Source organism: Molossus molossus, unplaced genomic scaffold (assembly GCF_014108415.1).
Source record: "Molossus molossus isolate mMolMol1 unplaced genomic scaffold, mMolMol1.p scaffold_m16_p_11, whole genome shotgun sequence".
Taxonomy (NCBI): Eukaryota; Metazoa; Chordata; class Mammalia; order Chiroptera; family Molossidae; genus Molossus; species Molossus molossus.
In genome coordinates this window covers 96,192,280-96,216,077 of record NW_023425346.1, presented here as the reverse complement: position 1 = coordinate 96,216,077, position 23,798 = coordinate 96,192,280, and the positions used below count along the sequence as shown (strand labels likewise).

Sequence of the window (23,798 nt, the reverse complement as noted above, 5' to 3'; positions counted from 1 at the left end):
CCACATCCTTCTCTTCGCCTTTCGCCGCTGCCTTCTGGTCTGTCTGTGGATGGTTCTGTGTGTGCCACCATCTCCCCTCACGGATCCCTTTCACTGCCACCGACACCTGGCCCTGGACCAGGACGAGAAACGCTTGGCTGAGAATCAGAGCCCCTCCGCATTTGCTCCCGCCCTCCTGAGCCAGATTAAATAGATGCTGGCGCCCTTTGCAGAGTCCTGCAACCCTCACTTCCTGCTGAAAATTACCCTGAAATTTACCTCTTGTCACTGGTGAGGTGCGGAACAGATCACCAAAGGTTAGTGTGTCCTTTAATTGAGGGCCCAGGACTGTCACACATCAAAAGGTCAGTAATGTACAGCAGTGCACGTAGCTAAAGAAAGAAAAACCACTCTGCAAAACACAAAGAAGCTCCTGATTGAAAAGCCAAGATCCACCCATCATTTTCCCATTTCTACAATGCAAGGCAGTACATGCTTAAATCAAAATACATTAGCTGTGTTTCCTCCATCACTTTAGACATGAATGCATCATGATGCCACTAAAGGAATGGCTTGGGGCAGGCTGGGTGCACAGCTTTTCCCTGGTCTCTCAGTCAGACCTGCTAGTCGGTGGTTCTTGGCCTCAAGAGTTGGTTGCACAATGCTCAGGATTGGGTATTTACATGACAACATGTTTCCTCCTCAAGATTGCTTAGGTAGGAATGCTTTACTGTCTTGTCCTTCCCTCTAGAGACCCAGCCTTCTGCAGTAAAAAAACAAACAAACAAACCCACCACAAGATAAAACCTACATAATGCCGATGTCATATAAATCACCAGCTTTTCCTTAGAGCTTCACAGAAATGAAGGACCCTGGCCTCTTCATAAAACTTGTGTTCAGTGTGATTTTCAGGGTAATTATTAGACATGGGATGACATTCATATTGACAGCAAGGTGATTAACAACTGGAATGAACACAGGAGGGCAATTCTGGGTGCTTGTTTTATTTTAGAAGCAATGACTCTCCTCTGTAGTTAATTTTACCAGCCATGGGATCCAAGCCAGCCAGTAGGGAGAATGCTGATGTCCCGAGAGGGAAATGACTGGTGGGCAGTCGTCCCTCAATGATCAAAGCATTGACCATTGATAATAGAGCCCCTCAACTCGCACCTTCTGGGAGGCTGTATTTGTGTGCCTTTGTCTGATCACTTGTGAACTTATCTTCTTCAACCCAGAATGTCACTCAATCTTCTTTAGAAGATTAGAGCAATGACTTTCCACCTTTGTCACCTCATGGCACAAAGAAATTAATTACTAAATTTCTATAGCACACCAAAAAATATACTTTTTGCCTACCTGACCAAAAAAAAATAGGTATAATTTTGATTCATTCACACCACATGGCTATTGTTGTGTTGGCTGTTGTCATTTTTTTTAATATGACAATCTAAGGGGAAAGAGATCTGTGCCCCTGGGTAAATGGTCGGGTATTGCACGTTTTAACATTCTTGCGACAAACTGGTTAAATAGAGAGGACTAGTAGTCCAGTGAAAAAATGTGTTGCTTTTGGGTTAATTTTTTTTTTAATGGGAAAAGAACACTACATTCTAGGTGAAAAATTATCTGTGTGACTTTTTAAAGAGCATTAGCACTCCAGGCGGTATTTGTTTGCATTAAACATAAGCTCAGAATGTCGTGTAATAGCTGTGGTGTTTGTGTGGTTCTTAGTGTTGTTGGGCCCCAGCTCTGAGCGTGGTGGCAGAGGGGGGTGTCTCCATTAGAATGAACGCTTGCCTCCCCTAGGGATTCCCCATTTTGCACCAGACCAGGCTAAAGCTGACTTCTTGAAGGTGGTTGGATGCCTTTGCTGTAGGTAGCAAGACTTTTAAATGGGTGACAAATTCCTAAATGCTCATCAGGAAATTGAGAAAAGGGAAAACATTAGAACCAGTGTTCTGCATTTACTAAATATTGCATTAAGATACTTACTGGCAAGATGGAGGAGTATTTCCAGGCTACAAAGATTTTTCCGGTGGAAGTCTGTGACCAATGAGAAAGTCCGCAATTGAAAAGAAAAAAGGCTACCCTTTCGTGGATGCTATTGGACTCTAAGAAGGGTTTACTAAACTCTGTAAGAAGTGAGATTTTTACCCTTCCGCCATCAAACCCTGATTTAGTGGAAATTCTTATTCTTACCTACGGAGACATATTTAAATTCAATAATATAAACAAATACATTTGATACATTTTGAAGGGCTGTGAATGGAATACTATAAATTATTTTCATGTAGTAAAGATCACTTAGGCCTATCATATGCAAACACACACCCAATAAGAACACACAGATAAACACGCCACACACACAGTGCACAACACACACACACGTGGGCACCTGCTGTCTGTTTCTATTTTTGACCTGTCTGCATTCTCCCTCAGCGCGTGTCAGATTGCATGGCCCTTTGTTTTCCATGAAATTTTGAAATCTTTTATTCTAAAAACCACGCTATTGGAATTGCAGTTAGTGAAGAGGAGAAACTTGACACTTAAACATCGGAGGTTTTGGAGGGTTCATTTCAACTCCCTGGGAGAGATCTGAGGCCGTCAACTCAGTAACCTGAGCTGTTCTGTGCTGGCCCCTGTGGAGGGGGTAGTGAGACTCAGTGCTGTTACTTCTGCCTGGGGCCAGGGCCAGAGAGACCACAGTGAAGGAGGAAGTAGCCTCCAAGCTTTGCTTCCCTTAAACAAGGTGTGCAGTGGGAGCTGAACCCAGAGATGTGCCATGGACCAGCCCGGTTTTCCCTATGAGGGAAAGGCTGGGCAGCCCGCCAACCCACTGGCAAAGGGGAATCTATAGCAAATGGAAGAGAAAATAATAAAATGAATTACTTAGACATCTTCTAACATTGAGGACATAGCCACAGTAACAGCTGAAAAGCTAAACAGATAAATAAATTGGAATAAAGAGCAGGGCAGGGCTGAGTAAATGCTGGCTTACCATCTCTGCCATCAGCTGGTTTAGTCAACCAACAAGGAGAAATGAAGATGAAATTCCAGCAGTAAGAAATGAGCAAAAGATTGAGCTGAGGACCTCACCGGCTTGCTGGTTGCCCGTTGACCAGACATCCAGAACCATCTGCATTATCTACACAGCGTGGGGTTTTTATTGTTTTTATCTAAAGACATCTCTTTTTGGTAATGACAAATGTGATTTTTTAAGGAAAAAAAAATGCCTGTTTTTTTCTCAATAACCCTTTAAAGATTTTTTTTAATTGTTTCATATTTGATCAAGTTGAGATATTTGAGAACCTCATTTTTAATTTGTAGTAAAAGTTTACAACTTGAAGCACCTGTTAATAAGGGTCTTCGGTTTAAAAAAAGAAAAAAGGAGGAAAGGAAGAGGCAGTAAAGAAAGGCGTGGAAATGAAGAAGTGCCCCACCACTCGCTCGAGTCAGGCTTTGCGGACTGGAGTGTGGCATCATCTGCAGCTCTGTCCTAACCACCCAGTTTCAGTTACTCGGCATCCCTACTGGTACTTTTTGGGTGATTTTTATCAAGTCCATTTAGATGCATTGTCAACAAAACTCAAGTTTCTGTCCTCTGGTTTCTTGGATTCAGGGAGGATTCCATTTGCTGATTTAAAAAAAAAATTTTTTTCTTTATTGATTTTAGAGAGAGAGGAAAGGAGAGGGAGAGACAGAAACACCGATGACCGGGACTCGAACCAGCAACCTCTTGGTGCATGGATCGAAGCTCAACCACTGAGCCACACCGGCCAAGCTCATTTGGCTGATTTTTTTTTTAATCCTCACCCGAGGATATTTTTCTGTTTATTTTCAGATAGAGTGGGAGGGAGAGAATGGGAGAGAGAGAGAAAAACATCGACATGAGAGAGATATATCGACTAGTTGCCTTCTGCACGACCCTGACCATGGCCGGGGACAAACCACAACTGAGGTACGTGCCCTTGGCCAGAAATGAACCCAAAACTCACTGGTCCACGGGCCAACACTCTATTGCTGAGCCAAACTGGCCCGGCTCATTTGCTGATTTTTATAGTCTATTCAAATGCTGTGCAGACATATTTAAACATTTCAGAGATGACCTTCTCACAACTGTTGCTTTACCTTATTGCCTTGTTTTCTGTGTTTCTATATTTGATTACTTCCACCATTCTTCATCATCCAGGTTTGTCTGTTTGGTTCTGCCGCCCCTCCCCACAACCACCATGCTCTTCCCCACCTTTATTTCAAGGTCGCCTACTGTAAGCCACATTCCTGTTCTCTCTCACTCACCTCTCAGCCCTGCTGCGACCTGCATCCTTCTCTGTGCCCAGAGAAAGGACCCCCAGAGGCCAGGCTTTTCTTCTACACCGTCTTCTCAGTACTTTCTTGATGTTCAAATTGTTCTTAAGAGATGAGCTGTTGTCCAGAATAGGGCTGTGTGGGAGACAGTTTTCTAAAGATGCTCCCCGCCCCAGGACTCCCTGGCTGTCTGTGAAGGGGCTTTGCAGATGTGAAATAAGGTTACTTATCAGCTGGCCTTAAGATATAGAAATAATCCTGGATTATCTGGGCAGAACTAATCAAATCACATAGGGCCTTAGCAGCCGAGACTTTTCTCTGGCTGGACTAGTGCAGTGCAGCAGAAGAGCGGTCTGGGGAGACGGGGCGGAAAGAGAAGTCAGAGGGATTCGGAGCATGAGAGGATGCAGCCTGTTGCTTCTGGCTTAGAAGGGGCCAGGAGCCGCAGAATGCAGGCAGCCTCTGGACGCTGGCCATGACCGCTGGCTGACAGAAAGCCATGAAACAGCCACCTCTGTCCAACAACTGCAAGGAATGAATTCGATCCACAACACCCTTGGATTTCAGCCTCTGAGACTCGAAGCGGAGACTCAGCTGACCTAAGCTGTACCCAGATTTCTGATGCATGAAGACTATAAGATAATAAATGGGTGTTGATGTAAGCTGCTAAATGCATGGTGATCTGTTGCAGCAGCAACAGAAAAGTAATGCTGACTTTCAGACCTTTTCTCAAATTCCTGACATCTTAGCACTCAAATTCCTATTCTTCTAAAACATGGCTAAGATTTCTCATCTTCACTGACTTCCAAACAGCCAGACTCTTATCTATTAAAAATTGAAAATTGCAAACTAACTTTCTCTGTCTAGACACCATAGGGCCAAACTTTGTATGCGTGCGCACGCACGCACACACACACACATACACACACACACATCTATTTATACATATATATGAATATGTGTGTTTGCATATTTTGCATGTATATGTATATGCATGTGGTATAGCTGTGTCTATACATTAATGCATACCTATGTAGACCTGGTAAATAACAATCATATTAAAAAATAATAGTTTAGCCCTGGCCGGTTTGGCTCAGCGATTAGAGCATCCGCCTGCAGTCCGGAGAGACCCGGGTTCGGTTCCCGCTAAGGGCATGTACCTCGGTTGCAGTTTGTCCCCAGCCCTGGTTGGTCGTGCGGGTGGCAGCCACTTGATGTGTCCCTTTCACATCGATGTTTCCCTCTCTCTGTCTCTTCCTCTCTCTCCCTCCCACTCTATCTGTGCAAAAAATGGGGAAAAAAAATAAAATAATAGTTTAATCATATGCACATACAGAAATCTTAGCTATTTTAGATATATACACATACGTGTATTGTTCCTCAATGCCAGGTGCTAACATATATTATTTCAGAACATCCTCATAAACTATATACAAATTGCTTCATTGCATGTATAAGAAACAGGCAGACTGAGGGCAGGTAACTTGCTGGAAGTCATTTAATAGGTGAGCAAACATAGTCTGAATCTAAAACCACAAGGTCCTTCATTTTCACCCTGCTTATCTCTCACGCTGTAACTTTTTAGACATTCTCGGGTCCTACGTGCACCTCTGCCTGGATGCCATGCACCTCCTTCCTTAAAGGCACCTCCCAGCACACTTGGATGCCACATTGCCCTGGTAGTTCCCCTTTATCTCCGTGCCTTTCATCTATCATATATAAAAGAACTTCAAGACTGTTCAAGGAGGCTTAACTTGGGATGGTAAACACACAATGCAATATACAGATGATGTATTATAGAATTGTACCCCTGAAATCTATATAATTTTGTTAAACAATGTCAGCCCAGGGGAAAAAAAGGGTAAAAAAAAAAAAAAAGTAAGAGAAAAGATACTGTATTCTCCAGAAATTCATTTATTTTTAACTTTCAGTTTTAACTGTTTCGGTGGTTTTCTGCTTCACGGCTCCAGGCCTGACTCTTTCCTGAGTCCCAGGCATGCACAGAACATCGATGTTAAACGTGCCCTATTTCCTGTCTTCTTGACCCAATATCCAGTATGTCTGAATCAGTACTATGTAGCAGGAAAAGTCCTCTCTTCTTACCTTCCTGTGTCCCTCAGTCATACTATCCATTTTCTTTGTACTTTCTAAAATGTTTTCCATCACCATTTACCCCCTCTGTGTCCTCTTCCACTTCACCCCCCCTCCCCTCAGCGATCACCACACTGTTGTCCATGCCCATGAGTTCTCACTCTCTTTTTTGTTTCTTTCTTCTTCTTTTCTTCTAGATGTGCTACTTACTTGCTTTGGGACTTGAGGCCAATTGTATAACTTCTCAGTACCCAAGTAACTTCTTCTGTAAAAGTGGGGTGCTGATCACCATACTAATAATATGTCCCTCACAGGGTTGTTGCATGATCGAAATAAGGTACTATACACATGTAAACCAGCACCACCCTGCACCTGGTACCTGCTCAATACATTTCAGCTGTCGTTTTTCATGTATTTGCCAGATCTTTATGTATAATCTCCCTGAAATTCATGGTTATGTTTCTGTTGCCAAGTTTTCTGCCCTCCACCACTCTGTGGTATTAATGCAAACGGTCTCTGGATCACATTCTCCCAAATCCAGCCTGCGTATAGCTACCAAGTGCATCTTCCAAAGGCACTCTTTCAGCTGTAGTTTGAAAACCCCTCAGTGATTTCCCGTGGCTGTCAGGACACAGTGGAAACCCTCCTTGTCTCAGCAAAGTGTCCATGAACTGGCCCCTGCTTCTCTTTTCTAATTGTTTCTACCTCTTCTCTGTTACCCAGTCTTTGGCTGTAGACAAACTGGACTATCAACTTTTTCTTAAACATTCTGTTCTGGCATGCCTCTTAGCTTTTGTAACAACTAGTCGTCATGTTTACTATGTACCACGCAATGTGTTGAAATTTTTAAGAGTGTTCATCTCATTTATTCTCACAACAACGTTGTGAGGTGACTGCCATGCTATCCCTATTTTAAGAATGAGAAAACTGAGGCCTAGAGACAGTGAGTAATTGGCTTAAAGCCACACAGTTGGGAAGTGATGGACTTAGATTGGGCCAAGATGACTACAGATCCTGTGATATTACTGATTCTATCTTATGCCTTCCTTCTGCTATGTCCCCCTTCCCTGGAGTATCCTTTACCCTTCTCCCATCCACTTCTCTCTCATCTAATATTCACAGCCTTCCTCAGGTTCTGCCTTTATGATCAAGCTTCCCCAGACTCCTTCAGACTCTAGAACGTCTGTGCAGGTACAAGCTTCTTGAGGCTAGGAAGGCTGTTATGTGTTTCTCTTGAAGCCCAGCAATGCCTTGAGTAGAGTACTTAATAAATTCTGACTATTTATTGGTATCAGATTTCTTTTCTAATGAATTTCACAGTGATTCCTTGTGGTTGAGCCAATTTATCTCTGATTTCTCTTTATTGTCCATTCTTGCCCATTGTCCTAGTTAAGTCTTTTTGATTGCCAACATATGTATGAACATAAGCAAAAAGGGAATTGGTCGGAATGGTGTGGGGTATCACCGAATGCTGAAGAAATCAGGGAAAGCAAAGCCCAGTGGAGTTTCCCAATGGTACCATCCTGGGAAGCACCACTTTATGCAACAGAATCTTTCCTTCTTTTGGAGTCACTCCAAGTTACGGCTATCTGACAACCCCGTATGTTGCCTCCTTTTCCCAGTGTTTAAGAGGGCTGCAATCGACAGCTAAGCAAGGGGAGAAGTGAGTCATTCTCATATTGCAGAAGTCACGGAGTGGGAGGGACTCCAGTATAAAGAAACGTGGCGTCTAAAGAGGAATAGAGGAAAGACTAGACGCAATATTAGAAAGAGAGGAAGTCGCCCTGGCCAGTTTGGCTCAGCGGTGAGAGCGTCAGCCTGTGGTCTGGAGAGACCCGGGTTCGGTTCCCGCTAAGGGCACGTACTTCGGTTGCAGTTTGTCCCCGGCCCTGGTTGGTCGTGCGGGTGGCAGCCACTCGATGTGTTCCTTCACGTCGATGTTTCTCTCTCTCTCTCCCTTCCTCTCTCTCCCTCCCACTCTATCTGTACAAAAAATGGAAAAATGTCCTCGGGTGAGGATAAAAACAAACAAACAAAAAAAAAAAGAAAGAGAGGAAGTCACTTGAGAGTTGCTCAGAATTCTTCAATTCCTGTGATAGGATAGTATTCCTGCTCCGACTTCTGCATCTTCTAAAACTCTGAGTTAGGGGTTTACAGTACCTTGGGTAAGAGGGTTGACAGGTGGACTGGAGTCATTTGTGACCCTTGACAGTGAATCTCATTTTCTGATACTTACACTTTTCTGGTGCATCTACGGTTTGTACTAGATTCTCAAATGGATCTACAGTCCAAAAGGGATTGTAAAGTACTGTTTTAAGCTATTAAAATAGAAACATAATCTTACCCCAGGAAATTAGGTAACTCAGAGGCAGACTCTCTTAAAATCATATAACAAAAAAGATTAAATCTGAAAACTCGGCACATACTATAATATGCCTGCTCATGGGACAGATGTGAAAGAGTTATTTAGAGGGTGAGATCTACTTAGGGTGAAGACATACTGTGGAATTTCTAAAGATTCAATGACCACGGGTCAAAAGGGCTTCTGCTCTGTGAACTCCCAGGTGGCCTATTGAGCCAACTACAGATTAATGATACACTTCACCCCTCCAGGTGCTGTTTTCATAGCATCTTGCTATTTTTCTCATGGATTTGAGAAAGGCTTCTTCAGTCTCCATACTTCAACAAGGGATGATCAGTACCTCTTTTCACTTGTCCCGCACAAATCGCTGCACATCAAGGTGAAGGTGTGTGTGTGAGTGTCTCAAGTCCGAAGTATATGTATGTGCTTCAGCTAAATCTAGCTATTACCTGGGAAATGGGAATTACCTGCATCAGTAGAAAAGTATTTGAGATAAAGGGAAGGCTTGTTAAGTAAGGAGACAGCATGTATGTAAGGCCATGGTGGTTGGAACTAGCTGGTTAAGTGAGACCTTCCTTGAGGATGGCCGTCTTCAGTACAGAATCGGAATTGTGTTTGCACACACGGTTTCTCAATACTCAGAAGTATTTAGGGGAGGAGCCACAGTTTTAAACTGATGGTTATAGGAGGCTTTCTTAGGAAGAGACATTTGAGTAAATGAAGAAAATTAGTGGCAAGTCACAGACTCTCTGGAACCATTCACGTCTGGGTTGCAAGTTGGCATCATCTGTGGCAGCCAACCTGCACCTGCATCATTAAACGTGCTGAACACTAGAAAGAAAAGACAGGCTCTGGAACAAAAGCCTGCGCACAACCCACAATGTGCTTACTCACTGTTCCTCTCCTCACGTCAGTCTCCCCTTTTCCACCTGTGGCCTGAGTCCTCTTTCCAGCCAGGACAGGAGCAAACTTTGTGAGCTAGGTAGCAGCCTTGTTATTTTTCTTTCTTGAAGTTCAAAACTCCTAGAACATTGAGAAGCTCTTGCACGGAAATTGTTCTCCTGGTTAAGCTTCTTGATTCCATCCACAGTGCCCATCATACAGCATTCTGCACAAAGATGCCCTTCACTGACCCTCCCTGATGTGAGAGCAGGCACACTTCATAAGGACTCTTTCCTCAAGACTCATGGCCTTGGAGAGTTGGTGGGAGTTTCTTCTACCTCAGGAGTCATGGAGATCAGTCCTCAGTGGGAATATTCCTCCAACCGTCTTCATAATCCACATTGCATTTCATGGACAGGGAATGGTTCCTTTAGCATGTACATCAAACGGGTGGGCACCGCTGTGGAAAAGATGCATGCTGCAGATGAAGAAACAAAATCTTAAAGAAATAGCTGTCTCACACAACAGTGAAGACAGAACCAATCTTTTCATTTTAGAACCAATCTTTTAGAACCAATCTTTTAATTTTAATCAAGTATTTCCTAGTCCTGTGGCCTCCAAATATTTATCTAGTATGCCTGGTAGGGAAAAAAAATGGACTACACTCCCATATTCTATGTTTATTTATACATTATATCATTCTTATCAATAACTAATATTTGAAAACAATATACAAATGGGACAAGGTTCATTATTAAGCACAATAAATAGAAGCCCCTCATTTATTTTCTCATTAAACTTAATTATATACTGTGCTAATCACTGAAGACACAGTGAATGAAGCAGATAAAACTCCCACCCTCATGGAGCACAGAGTCTAGTAGAAGACAGACCATAATTTAAATAAATAAGTAAAATGCAAAGCAGTGTGGCATGCTAGTGAGTGCTGTGGGGAAAAATGAAACAGGAAGAAACATTCGGGTGAGTTGGAGGGAAGAGTTACACTTTTACACAGCCCCAGAGAAACTTAGCAAAAAATCTAAAGATTAGGGAGTTAACCGTTTGACTCTTTGTAACCATTTGACATAGGGAATCAAGGTGTCCATGTCAGTTTTCTTTATTTAGGTGACCAATATAAATAGAACTCTAATATTTTCTTCTTGAGTTCTAAGGGATTGCCTTGGGCACCCCTCTAAGGAGATCACTAATTTGTCTACGTTTTCATGAGCAACCGCTTTAAACAGACTTCTCGGAACTACGGTGAATTCTTAGAGCTTACCTTGGGGGTCTAGCCAAACTGACAATGTTTGGATGGCTGTTTCAGTGACAGACATAGACCCTTACAGTAAATTAGCTCTCGGACTCCGTCTTGATTTGGTTCCATGAGTGATTTTACATCATCTGGTTTATTTTGCTATGAGCAATTCTCTTAGACGTCCAAAGTCACTGAGTGTTGTCTTGCTTTAAAGACGGTGATTGAGACTTCATGCACAAAAGCCTATCCGAACAGCTGGTAGTGAGTTACTTACAGGAAGCGGTAACTTGTTGGTTTTCTTTTCCTTTCGGGTGAGTTATGTTACTGCAGCATGAGCATTTCCCTTTTCACCAGAGAAGAAAGAATCGTTGGGGCTAGGGGCACTTCGGAAGGAAGAGGTTCGACAAAATTGATATTTTGAAATATTTGGGGAATCAAATGACAGCAATACAATGAGCTTCCGAGGAAAGGTTTTCAAACGGGAGACCAGTGAGTTTTGGAAGAAGAGACGGACAGTGAGAAGAACAAATCAAGAGGAAGTCCACAGGCTTGGTTCCGTAGGTATCCACATGTCGGCATTGCCTTTCTAGCTTTATTCTAACACTTTTTAAAAAATTAGGATTAGCTCTTGGGTGGCATTCTAATATAAACTATGCGTAAAGTCCAACGCATAACAGAATTTTCAGTTTGGCTCATAAACAGCCTCTTTTACTTACATCATTATTTTATAACATATTGATAGAGAATTTAAGTAGCTAAAACATTACTAGACTATTTAGAATATTAGAATTACTCCCATTGTTATTTTTTTTAAATAGTAATAGTGGATTTAAATACTTAAAATATTGCTAGAATATTGTCTGTTTTTTATACTTTGTTTTAATCTAAGAAAAGTCTACAGTGGCCTCAATTAAGAGCCCAATTGATGACTTAAATATAGTTGTGTTTTTAAAAAACATTACTGCTGTTTTTTTTATCATGTACCACTCATTATTTGTTTTAGAATTCTTAGAACAAAGCAAAAGATGAAAGAAAATGTCAATAAGTATTGATTAAATGAGCCAGGGAAGAGAGTAAAAAGTGATGTTCTAAAGGTTAAAAAGATATGGTTTGTTTCCTGTTAAAAATGTTTTTGCCTTATTATTGTTTGTAAACAAACTGAGAGTTCTGGAAATGTGTACTTGAATTCGAGATGTCTGTTAGAACTCCCGACGGCTGAATACTGGAGCCAATTGCTAGAACCCTTCAGAGAACCACATGGAATGTGGAAGGCTCCCTGTATACGATAAATGGCTGCAACAACACTATTGGAGAGTTCTTTCTACAGAAATGTTGATTCTACAGGGTGTTCAGATTTTGCTTGCTTTCTTCAGGGTAAGGGTTCTTACCCTCGGCACTGCTGTTTGGGCTCTGAGATGCCTTTGTCACGGCAGGCTGTCTATGCACTATATAGTTCAGTAACATCCCCGGCCTCCACCCACTAGATGCTAGTGGCAAACTCTTGAAAATTGTGACAAAAAACATCTCTAATATTGCCAGGTGTCCCCTGCGATGGGGAGGGTGATGTCCCCAGTTGAGAAGCACTAGGGGTTAATTTTTTTTGTTCAGATAAGCATCTAGAAATAAAGCAGCTTTAAAAAAAGTTGTGTATATGATAATATAATGATGCTTTGTGAATAGTCATTTCCTGCATAAGCATAATCAGATTAATGAACAGTCAGCCCTTGATAGGCCAAAATCAGGTACCAGAATACTACATCTCAAGTAACAGTGGTTTTCTTTATAGTTACCATCCATGTGGTGGAAATGTGACATGGTTAGAGTTTACCAGATGTCTGGCTCTTAGGATGGGGGCCATGTTGTTCAGTTGGTTCCTAGGTCATTGTCTCAGGAGCACATGTCTTCCATTGGAAACACAGACAACTGAGTTTCTTGATGTTGTTCTCATGGGATACACCCAGGTCTTTCCATGCAGCATTTCACAACTGGAATATTCGGGGTCCTGAACCCAACCTCTTGTATGTGCCCAGTTGTGTCTTCTCTTCTGGCTCTATCAGAAGCTCATCAATTGTTTACCCCCAGCCTGTTAAAGAGGATAAGTATTTGAAAAACTTATTTGGTTTGAGATTATTTTCGTCTTTAGACCAGTCCGAAAACATCATTTCCCTACTGCCCTTCTCTCGGTGGAATTTAGTAGAAGTTCTGGGTTATGTCACTATGAGACTGACTTCTTCTTATGTTCCCTGAAGACAACACACAAGAGAAGAACAGGCCTATCACACACGACCACACATACAGTTTGGCAATGGGACAGTCCCTGGTGTCTCCCGGTATAATGAAGCTAATCGCTCTCTGGATTATCTTAATTGAATTTGAAGGTATTGCTACTGAGCACTAGGGGAAAGGCAGCCAGTGAGGACAGAGTGTTTTCCGCAGCATTCAGTAGCAATGCATTCACATTTAATTAAGATCATTCATACAGTGATTAGCTTTCTTCTGTGGAAGGCACTGGGGACTTTTCTGCTACTGTTGCTTGCCTGGGGTCTTCCTAAGACAGGAGTATCTCCTTTTACAGGTTGTCTCTTCTGTGGAGTAGGGGACTGCTCAATCCATCCTAAGTATTATCCTGAGATGTGGGTTTCACTTTGGAAAAAAAGTTAATTCAAGAAAGTGAAACATGCAATTAGAGCCCCAGGGGTTCATTCTCTCTCACTTTCTCACCTACCATCTACGTGACTTTGTGCAGATTACTTACATTACTCTGAGCCTCAGTTTCCTGTCCGCAAAGTGTTTGTAACAGTGCCTGCCCTGTTAAAGGGACTTGCTATAATTCAGGTTGATCTTGTGCATTCTGAACATGATTTGAACACTGTAAAAGGTACCAGTTCCAAGTGTTGTGTAGTATTAATAAAACCAAGTAAAATACGTATGTTTCCAAGACAAGGGAAGTGGGATATAATTGTAGTGAGATAGTCTTTTCAATGGCTACAACAAATGAAGCCAATGGAAGGTGACACCTACCCCTGGGAGCCTTTTGCAGTGACACAGTTACTCAGTAGACACTGTTCTGAACTGGATCAAGCTGAGTGTGCAGAGGTCCTAGACTGCTGTGTTGATGGGGTCTGCCTTAGAAATACCGTGTTGTTTTTCCTCTCCGCCCCCAAGCCCAGCTGAGCTAACACTGACCCAAAGCCAGTTGGAACTTTCACAACACAACCACCTAAGCTTTCTAAAAGCTAAACCAGCATCCCTAGACTGGCTCCAGAGGACTTGATAGGTGTCACTGCAAAAGCAATTCAAGTGACAAAATGACGAACAAGTAAAGATGAGGCTTCATGTTGGCTTAGAGAACCACGAATTCCTTTGAGTTGTTGCTTATACTCCCCCATTGCAGTGAAAGGAGAAATAAGGATTCCTGGACATGATTATTATCGATTATCTGTTTTTATAATGGTCATGTGGATTTTGAGCTCTAAAGCAAATTTAGAAATGGTTTAATTTCTTAGTAATCTAGAATGTTTGACCAGATATCTGGCTTCCTGAAAGGTGTAAAACCCAGACTTGACACTCTTTATTTAACCCTATTGTAAATTTGAATTGCTGTGGACGTGTCCCTTATGAACCCAGTTTTCAAGTGTATTGTCTAAGAAATGCCTTTGCATACTTTAATTCACTTATCACAGAGTACAGATACATTATAAGAAAAGTTCAAGGACAGTGAAACTGACATGTTAGATCAAGTAGGACAATTTCCCTTAATTTTTGAAATGTGTGTGGTGTTTTTTATAGGAGGTTTTCTTTTTAACTGTCTGTCTTTTTTTTTTTTTAACCCAAATCGTTCAGAGTGATCTCTGGTGCATAGGAAGTCAATAAAAAACAATTTCCTTCCTAAGTGGCATGTCTTAATTTGGAAAGATTAAGCATATGATTACATTTAATTATTAAGCCAATCATGTGTAGCATCAGAAAAATGAAAAATTTATTGAGATAAATATGAGTTGATATTTTTAAGGTTTTTTTTCTACTGGCTTGTAGGTCTTAAGTCTACAGGATTTCAGAATATTTCGAAAACTTTGGATATGCATGAAAATTCTTGTTCTCCTCTATATTAATAGCCTCTTGGCACTTTAAGAGAAAATTGAAAACTATAGACAGGGGATCTAATCTGAATGTCTTTAACGCACCTCCCACATGCATCATTTTATAACATGTATTGTCATTTTTTTCAGGTCTATTTTTTATCCTTTATTCTTCTTTGTTAATGTAAACAGCCTCCATCCCTGGTCACCTGGGCCTCCTAACTTACTGTTACTGTGTGTTGTGTACGAACATTCTCAGTTAGTTGTTCATTTTACAATGAGGCAATGAGCCCAAAGGATGCACAGGAAGAGGTTCCGGGATGAGGCTGCAGGAAAGAATGAAAAGAGACTAAATGGACTTTGAAACACAGTGGAAAACAGAGATGAGAGCTCTATAAGTGGACAGCTTGGAGGAAGCAAAGAAGCAGGAGTAACGGGAGAGATCAAATTCAGTCGGGACCACGGGAAATGGAAGAGTGTAAATTGAAACTTGATCTAGCCTAAGAATTGAGGCCCCATCAGAGGGAGGGAGGAGCTAGCTCAGGTGCCAGAGAGCTGCAGAGAAGATGCTTTCCAAATGGACTCAGGAGGGGTACCTGCAACTTGACCAATAATGAACTCACTTTCCTCTAGACTGCTAAGAGAGGGAGAAGATGTAAGCCAGGCGAGAATAAGGTGGAGGACAGTTACCGGGCAAAATTAACTCCATGACGGCACCCTTTACAACTATTTGAACAGAAGGTCGACCATAATTTTGAATATGTTTTTATTGATTTTAGAGAGAAAGGAAGGGAGAGAGAGAGAGAGAGAGAGAGAGAGAGAGAGAGAGAGAAACATCAATTGGCTGCCTCCTGCACGCCCCCTACTGGGGATCGAGCCCACAACCTGGGTATGTGCCCTGACCTGGAATCTCACCAGTGACCTCTTGGTGCATAGGTCAATACTCAACTCCTGAGCCACACCAGCCTAGCGGAGAGTGGCCATTTGTCAGAGCAGGGAATGCCACAGTGGACAAGAAATAACACCATTATTTCCCGGATGGTGGCGGTGGTACAAAACTCTCTGAATTGACAGATTCCCTAATCAGTGGCAGTTTCCATCCTGGTTTTTGACTGATTCCTTAGTATACTTTTATATTTCTTTTGCTTGATCCTTCCTACCCTCATATAAATGTTTTTGGTCCTCTGTCCTTAGCACTTCCGTCCCTGAGGTGACTAGGGATTGCTTACCAGCCCCTGGGTTTCTCATGTTCTTCCCTGCAGAACTCACAAAGCAAACAGGAACAGTCCTCGAAACTACAGCTCTGTTTCAGAATCTTCCCTGCAGGAAAATAAAGAAGAAGCTTTGATGTTGCCTCTTCCTTTGCTGGTGGAGTGGAGTGGAGTGGACCCGAGGCCTCTTGCCAGGGCTGTAATATCAGTTCTTCCATCAGCTTGCTCAGCAAGTCCTCAGAATCCAAGTCTCTTCCTCTGTAAAATGAAGCAGTAATGATCTTTTCTAGGCTTGATGTGTTGTCCAAGTAGAGAAAGTGTTTAATTCTTATCATGGTCCTTGCTGTTTGATCATGAGAGTAGTAGTTGAAAAATAATAATTTTTATTAGCATATATGGGATAAATCATAAAAGTGGTAGTTTTCATTGTTACTATTAATATTAAATCATTTTGTGTAACTATGTTATTTCTACAAGCAAGCATGCTTTAAAACATGAGTTAGTTTTAAGATAACAAAAATAGCACATGTGACTCTCACAATGACAATGGCAGAATAAAGGAAAGGTTTTGGGGCCAGCAATGGCTGAGAGATGCCTGGCTTATCATATGCTCTAGGATCTGCCAGTACTAGTACACCTAGAACCTCCTGGGAGAGAAAACTCTAGTATGTCGAACATCGGCACTGAACACAAATGTGGAACTAATCTTATGTGTTGGCCCCCAGTTATTCTGGTATCATTGGAAAGGGATGAGGTAGGCTTAGTGGCACATTAGGGATAAGGGCTGCACTGAGTTCACCACCTTGGAAAACCAAGCGGGTACTTAAGTTCCTCATGCCCAGGAAGAGTGATGCCTGATGTGTGTTTTATAGAATGAGATGACATTGGAAGTCACTAGTAATACATGACTTCGCTGAACCTAAATTCTTGAATTTGAAGGAGTCATTGACTATGAGAGGTTCTCCTTTAAGACCATTAAATCCAAATATAAAAGACAAGTTGAGATAATAGTCCCTTATTATAGGTGCTGTTTCTTACATCTTAGATTTCTTTAGTTGCAAGCAGAAGAAACCTACTCAGGTAAATAAGCACAGTCCAGAGCAGGGAACAGAAGGAAGATGGAAGAGACAGGCTGGGGAAGAACAGGGGTGGACATAGGGCATCTCAGGGCAGTGGGAAACTCGGGTGGTCTTGGTGGTTGGAACTAACAGGTAGTCCTGTGGGATTTTGGCATCTGTCCACTCCAGATCTAGAGTTCTGGAGGAAAGTGTTGAATGGGCCTCACTCGGGTCACATGCCCTTGACCACAGAAAAAACACGACCCTTTTAATTGTCAGATGCACCAAGACTGCACCTTATGGGGATGGGGAGAGAATTATGTCACCAGGAGGAGATTAAATGCTAGTAGTAAATAAATTAAAAAATAACAAGAGATGTTCCTTAGGCCAAAATACAATAATGTCCACTATACATATTCAGTTTCAAATAGCCAAAAGTAAGAAATGAAAGGAAAGAATGAGCTGACTATCATTAGGGGAAGATTTCTTTGTATTAATTTTTTTAATATGTTTTTATTGCTCTTAGAGAGAAAATGAAGGAGAGAGAGAGAAACATCAATCAGTTGCCTCCCATATGAACCCCTACTACAGGGATCAAGCCCAAAACCTGGACATGTGCCATGACCGGGAATCAAACCACAACCTTTTGGTGCACAGGATGATGCTAAACTAACTGAGCCGCACTGGTCAGGGCAGAAGAGATTTATTGAAAACATACTACATATTCCCTGTTTACATTCATGTGTGTTTTTGTGTACACACACACACACCCCTCACACTTGACCTGTTAGTGAAAGTTTGTGTGACTGTTGACACTAAAATAGTGTAAGAGCTTACACCAGTGGCAGCTTTCATCATAGACTTCATACAAATTAATCTAAGATTCCCAGCAGTTTGCCCTAAGGCATTAATTTCCCTGGTGTCAGGCAGACTTGTAATTGGGTTGTGATGTATTTTTAATGATATTTATTATCTTTCAAGCGTTTCTAGAAAGCTAAATGACACATGCAATTTAATTTGATTTAGATCTTCTTGTATATTTTCTACTTCTCTACAAGTACCAGTATTAGATGGGAAAGTAGCAATTTTTATTTATTTTTTGTTATAATTTGCTATATAGTAACACATGAATATTGACGTGCTCCTAAGAGATATACATGATCAAATTTCCTTAAAACAAAAATAAGACTCCAAATATCTGATTTCAATTTGAAAGTACATCCTTTATTATAGATCCTATAGAGGTTGTTGGTGACCTTGGTTTTTCTAATGGAATTAAGGGTTAACCAAACAGAATATTCTGATTTTTCTATCCATCATGTTTATGTTGAGTATGATGATCAATCTTTTTTATATTTGCAAATGGCTTTATAATTTGCCAAGGTTAACTGGGTTTATGTCCCTGAAATGGACCAAGACATTTAAAGAGTTACTACTGATTGATTTCTTCTGAGCTCTGTGTCATTTTTTGTTACCAGGGGAACCATTTCCAAATTCAGCTTAATCTGAGCTTGCCCAGCTGTACAGTTCCTAACCCTGATGTCGCTAGTGTTTTTCCATTCTCATGAGACTCTAGTTGGTCAAAACAAGGAGAAGGTTACAGGGTCAACATAAGATGGCTTATTCTTTACTTAATCATTTTCTTTTGGGTAAGAAAAGTTGGTCTTGTTTTCTGAAGCTTCAACATTTGAGAAGTTGTACAGTGGAACTCCCTTTGATGAAAAGCTGAATTAAATCTGTCACAGGACCACAAGCTGACAGCTGTGGCCATGGATCCAGCTGCATGGTCTCTCTCCAACTGTCTCATTTGTATTAAGCACAAATAGTGTGGAAGTTGGTTCCATTTCAATTGCATTAAGGCCAAAGGGGCCTGCATTAAATTAAGGTCTAAACAATCCATGTGTCATTTAGGTCTTTATTTCCTCTAAGAAAATTAATCAGTTTGCTTGATAATGCAGAAATTAGTTAACAGCTGTGTTGTTTCTAATTTGTTTTGGAGATCTTGAGTTTGGAATTTTTTTTAGGGTCTCTCTAAAGACCCTATGGATCCTTAATTCTTAGGATGTTTGTGTGCTAAGATGTGAGGAGGATGTTTAAAGAATTGACATGATAGAGCCTTCTGTATTTGTCCTAAAGTGAGTATCTATTTTTATTGGTTTGTTTTTCTGAGTCAGTAGTCAGGATGTAAATTTTTATAAGATTGAGAAAACATTCGGATACTTGATTCATTCTGTTATGAATATTCAAATTAGAATAACGTCTCAGATACCTGGAAATGACAAGGGTGATTACGGAAGTCCAAATTAACATCACAGGATATACTGCATGTTACAGAAAAATAAATAAAACTTCTCAAAAGTAGGGGGGGGGGGAATCTCTTTTCATAATAAATGTTTCTTGAAATGATCAGACTTTCTGAAAAAGAGAACCAAGTGCAACTAGTTCAGATTAACAAACTAAAATGACCTTGATGGCCAGTGACCAAGGGTTGGCTCCATAATTACACTTAAAATTTGGAACATACACACATGGGTCCCAAACACAAGGGATTTGCTGTAGAAATTAGTCTTCATTCCTTATCACATCAACCCATTTCCCTGATTAGTCCTTAGTGATCCTATCAATTCCCCAGTCCTGACAAGCTTGACTTGCATGTGTGTAGATAAGAGCTACAGAAATACATTCTAAGCATCTACAACTTAATTGTTCTCTAGATACTTATATTTACACAGCTAATGACTTTACTATTAAGCCAATCCTAAATTGAATCCTTTTTTAAATCTAGAGATATAAATATGTAAAAATATTTTCTAGACTGTTTCTCAAGGAAATTAAAAGATAGAATTTCAAAGTCACTTTCATTTGCTGATACACAGAATTAGGTAGATTTTCTTCCTTCTTCCTATGGGAACAGAGCAACCTGACTTTTTTTTTTTTTTTTTATTTCAGGGTTTTCCCTATGTTATTACTTCTCTTGCCTCCTCAGAATCATTAGTTATTAAGGTGTGTTTGTTTGTTTAAAGGAAATGTAGATAATAACTGTAGAAGCATGCAGCCAAGTTCTTGGTACATGAAGAATTTAGTGTAATTAGCTCAACTGGCTGGCTGATTTGACCTGGTTTTGGTATGTGTTTTTGAGTAAAACATTTATTTTCAAACAAAGACAAATCTATATTTGTCTGACATTTGGTAGTTTAATTAACACCTTCACGTGCTCCATCTCCTTGACCCTTATAACAGCACTGCTATAAGCAGGAAGTTACCCTTTGATTCACTTGAGTCAACCTCAGGAAGTTTCAATGTAAATGACTTCTCCAAAAAATGCAGCTGGTAGGTAAAAGACTCTGAACTTCCAAATACAGGTTCTGACTTGTCATCCTTTGTGACCATGACCAGTGCACAGAGGTGTTGAAGTAATTTACCAGATTTTTAGGGTACCCTAAAGAGCTCAAAATATTTTAGTAAGTACATTGCTAATTGTTCTTCCCTTTTTTGCTGACATTAGCTTCTAGTACCACATACATAATCTGTAATTATTTTCCCCAGTCTCCTTCCTCCAGTGTGTTATATATCTTTTTTTTAATTACTGGAAGATATTAGTGGTTGAACTTGCATGTGAAATCCCCACTGTGATTTTCTGGGTTCTCTCTCTGGTGGATTGTCAGAGGGTAAACCATTTTAAAATCAAACAATTCTCCCGGGTTTCCATGGAGGCACGATCATTTGAAAGACCAGGTTTGTTTTTTTTCCCCACCATAATAAAATCCATGTTCATTATAGAAAATTTAGAAAACCCAAAAATTCAAAATAGCAAAATCTTAAATGTCATAGTCCCATCGGAATCTAACTGATAATATTTGGATCTATAGCTCTAATCTTTTTTCTTTAAATTTTTAAAGTCTTGTGTAGTTATTCTGGTGTGCAATATTTATTCTTACGTTCACTTAATAATACGTAAGCAATGTTGTTTGGTGTCACAAACTTCAAAAACTCAGTTGTAATGGCCATGTATTAGTTCTTAGAATGGATGTGCCATAATTTCCTAATCATTCCTTTTCCTTAATCATTTATTGTTTCCCATTTTTAGCTGACCACATCCTTCAGGCCTTACTACCCCTTACAGAGATAGGTGTTCTGGATTCAAACTCTGATATCACACTATGTGTGAATCTAGAAAAACAGTGTCAAGACAAACTTGACTTTCCTTCCTTCTAAGGTAGTGCCCTTTCATCACCTGTCTCTTGTAGCAGAGCTTGCCATCTTGATCACAGACCCCAACCTCCTTGCAAAATCTTGTGAGTCAACAAACGAACGAAGGACTGAAGAGTTCCAAGGAGGAATCATTGCACTGATTTATTCCAACCCCTATCCTATTTTTTTTTTTTTTATCCTCACCCGAGGACATTTTTTTCCTTTTTTGTTCAGATAGAGTAGGAGGGAGAGAGAGAAAGAGAGAAACATCAACGTGAAAGGGACACATCGAGTGGCTGCCACCCACACGACCAACCAGGGCTAGGGACAAACTGCAACTGAGGTACGTGCCCTTAGCGGGAACCGAACCCGGGTCTCTCTGGACAGCAGTCCGACGCTCTAACCACTGAGCCAAACCGGCCAGGGCTCCCTATCCTATTCGTAATGCCCTCCCCAAAGCCCATTATAGCACTAAACCACTCTCCATGACACCCAATGTTTGAAAAATATAAACCCCACTTTTCTGAGCAGCAGCTCTGGTGTCTTCACTCTTTGGATGTAGCATCGACCAGCCTGCCTGCCTTTCCTGTCTCCCTTAGATTAAAGTGAATATATTTTCCCCATCTTGTTACCGAGATAATATTGCAAAGACCTTTTTGTATAAATCTTTGATTATATGTGTGATTGTTGTTTTTAATAGAGTCCCAGAAAAGGTTTTTCTGTATGAAATGATATAAACTTATTAACTCAACAAATATTGGAGTGCCTACTATTTGCTCGTTGTACACATTACATTTGCAATAAAAGTGCTTTAAATCCATGATTTGTGAAAATTTAAAATTTAGCGCTTATGTGATGAGCAGTGTGGGTGTGATACAGTTCTAAGACATGACAAATGTAACCTCATAACATCCTTCTAGAGTGCAGATTACACTCTCAGTTGCATCTCAACACAGAAAACCCACAGTCACACTCTCCCTCTCATTTTGGACTTTTCCATAGGCCAGCTTATTTCTCAGTTAGGCCGTACTTCTATTCTGGAGACAGAGCTAGGAGGAGGATTTAGTCATTTATTTTTCAGTGTTACAAACTGCAAATACTTAGTCCCTCAGTATCTCTTCACCCATTTGATCTTTAGTTACAATTACAAAAACAATTCAGATCTTTGTAATAGATGCTATTTTCTTGCAATGAGAAGCTTTAGCTAAGGCATAGACAATCGGCTTGCTCCAAACCAAGTAAATGGCTTTTGGCAGCCCTGGTTAACTACCAAGATGGCAGGTTGACCAACTCTAGGACTTGGACATCGTGTTGGCGTTCCATGAGAAGCTGTGAAATAAGTAGAAGGGAAGGAAGCATTTGTTTTTGTGACAGGGTTCCATTCTTCTACTGGGAAGTTGAACTGGAGGGGAGCTGTGGATTTGGGGAGGTGGAGCAAACAAATCCCTTAATACTGTCTAAGAAGAATAGGGCCTGTTACCCCTGTGGTGCAACACCAACCCTGCTGCATAATAACAGGTACTGGTGGGTGCCTTTTCCCAGGCCCGGAGTGGTTTTCGAATAGCTAATGAAATTCATTACTCATTTGAGAGAAAACAAGTGAGAGTAAAAAGCACTATAAAAATCCAATCCAACTCAGGGCAGTCTTGGCACCTGCCTCCTCCCAGTTGGTACATTTCCAAAAGAAAGAGGCACATTAAATTCAGGAGGGACAAACCCAACCGTTGTAAAGCTGCAAATCAACGCTGCTCAGTTTCCAGTTTTACTCAATGCCTCTGCAAGCAGTAGTAGAGAGAAATTAACTTATCCCATCATCCTCGTATACATCTGTCTCCTTGAGCGAAATGCTGAACAGATATCTGTCCTGCTCCAGAGAGAACTACAGGCTCCATAGCCTGGAATCTCACCATCACAGGTCATAACACATTCATGGCAAACACTAGCCACGTCCCAGGCTCTAGATGCTAGGAAATATGTCATTGTTGTCTTCATTTTGAAACTTCATGTTCACAAAAATTATAAAGCATTGAATATCTTGAAAGTTGCACATTGATTAACAAATTCCCTGGAAAGGGAGCAATTAACTAATATATCTCCCCTCAAAGGTCAAGACTGAATAAATTATATGAAGTAGATCTGCTAGGTTTTGTAGCTTTGTGTCAAAATAACCTCAGTGCAACATTTTAAACAGGAAAGGCTTTAATAAATGTCATTCATTGATTGGCTGGTATATCCTAGCCTGAAATAAACAAATAAAAATCTACACTCCAACAGATGCTTACATCTGTTGTAAGCTATGCCTTTTGGGGGGGGGGCATATCAAGGAGAATTTTGTTTTTCTGTGGTTTTATCGATAACCTATGACTTGTGAGCTCTGATCTTCGTGTC

General features: G+C 40.8%; 1 protein-coding gene across 7 annotated transcripts in view; it reads left to right on the top strand.

Annotated features, from left to right (window-relative positions):
- The window catches only part of DOCK10 (dedicator of cytokinesis 10), a 241,489-nt gene that overhangs the window by 80,200 nt on the left and 137,491 nt on the right, over positions 1-23,798 (top strand). Inside the window, exon 1 of one of the 7 annotated variants that reach the window (XM_036253283.1) lies at positions 10,971-11,428. The exons of 4 other annotated variants lie outside the window; for them this stretch is intronic. In XM_036253283.1, coding sequence (XP_036109176.1) covers positions 11,324-11,428 — 105 coding nt within the window. In that variant the 5' untranslated portion in view covers positions 10,971-11,323. Of the gene's footprint in view, positions 1-10,970; positions 11,433-23,798 lie in introns of those variants that run through there. 2 more of the 7 variants (XM_036253286.1, XM_036253287.1) reach the window with 2 other exon arrangements.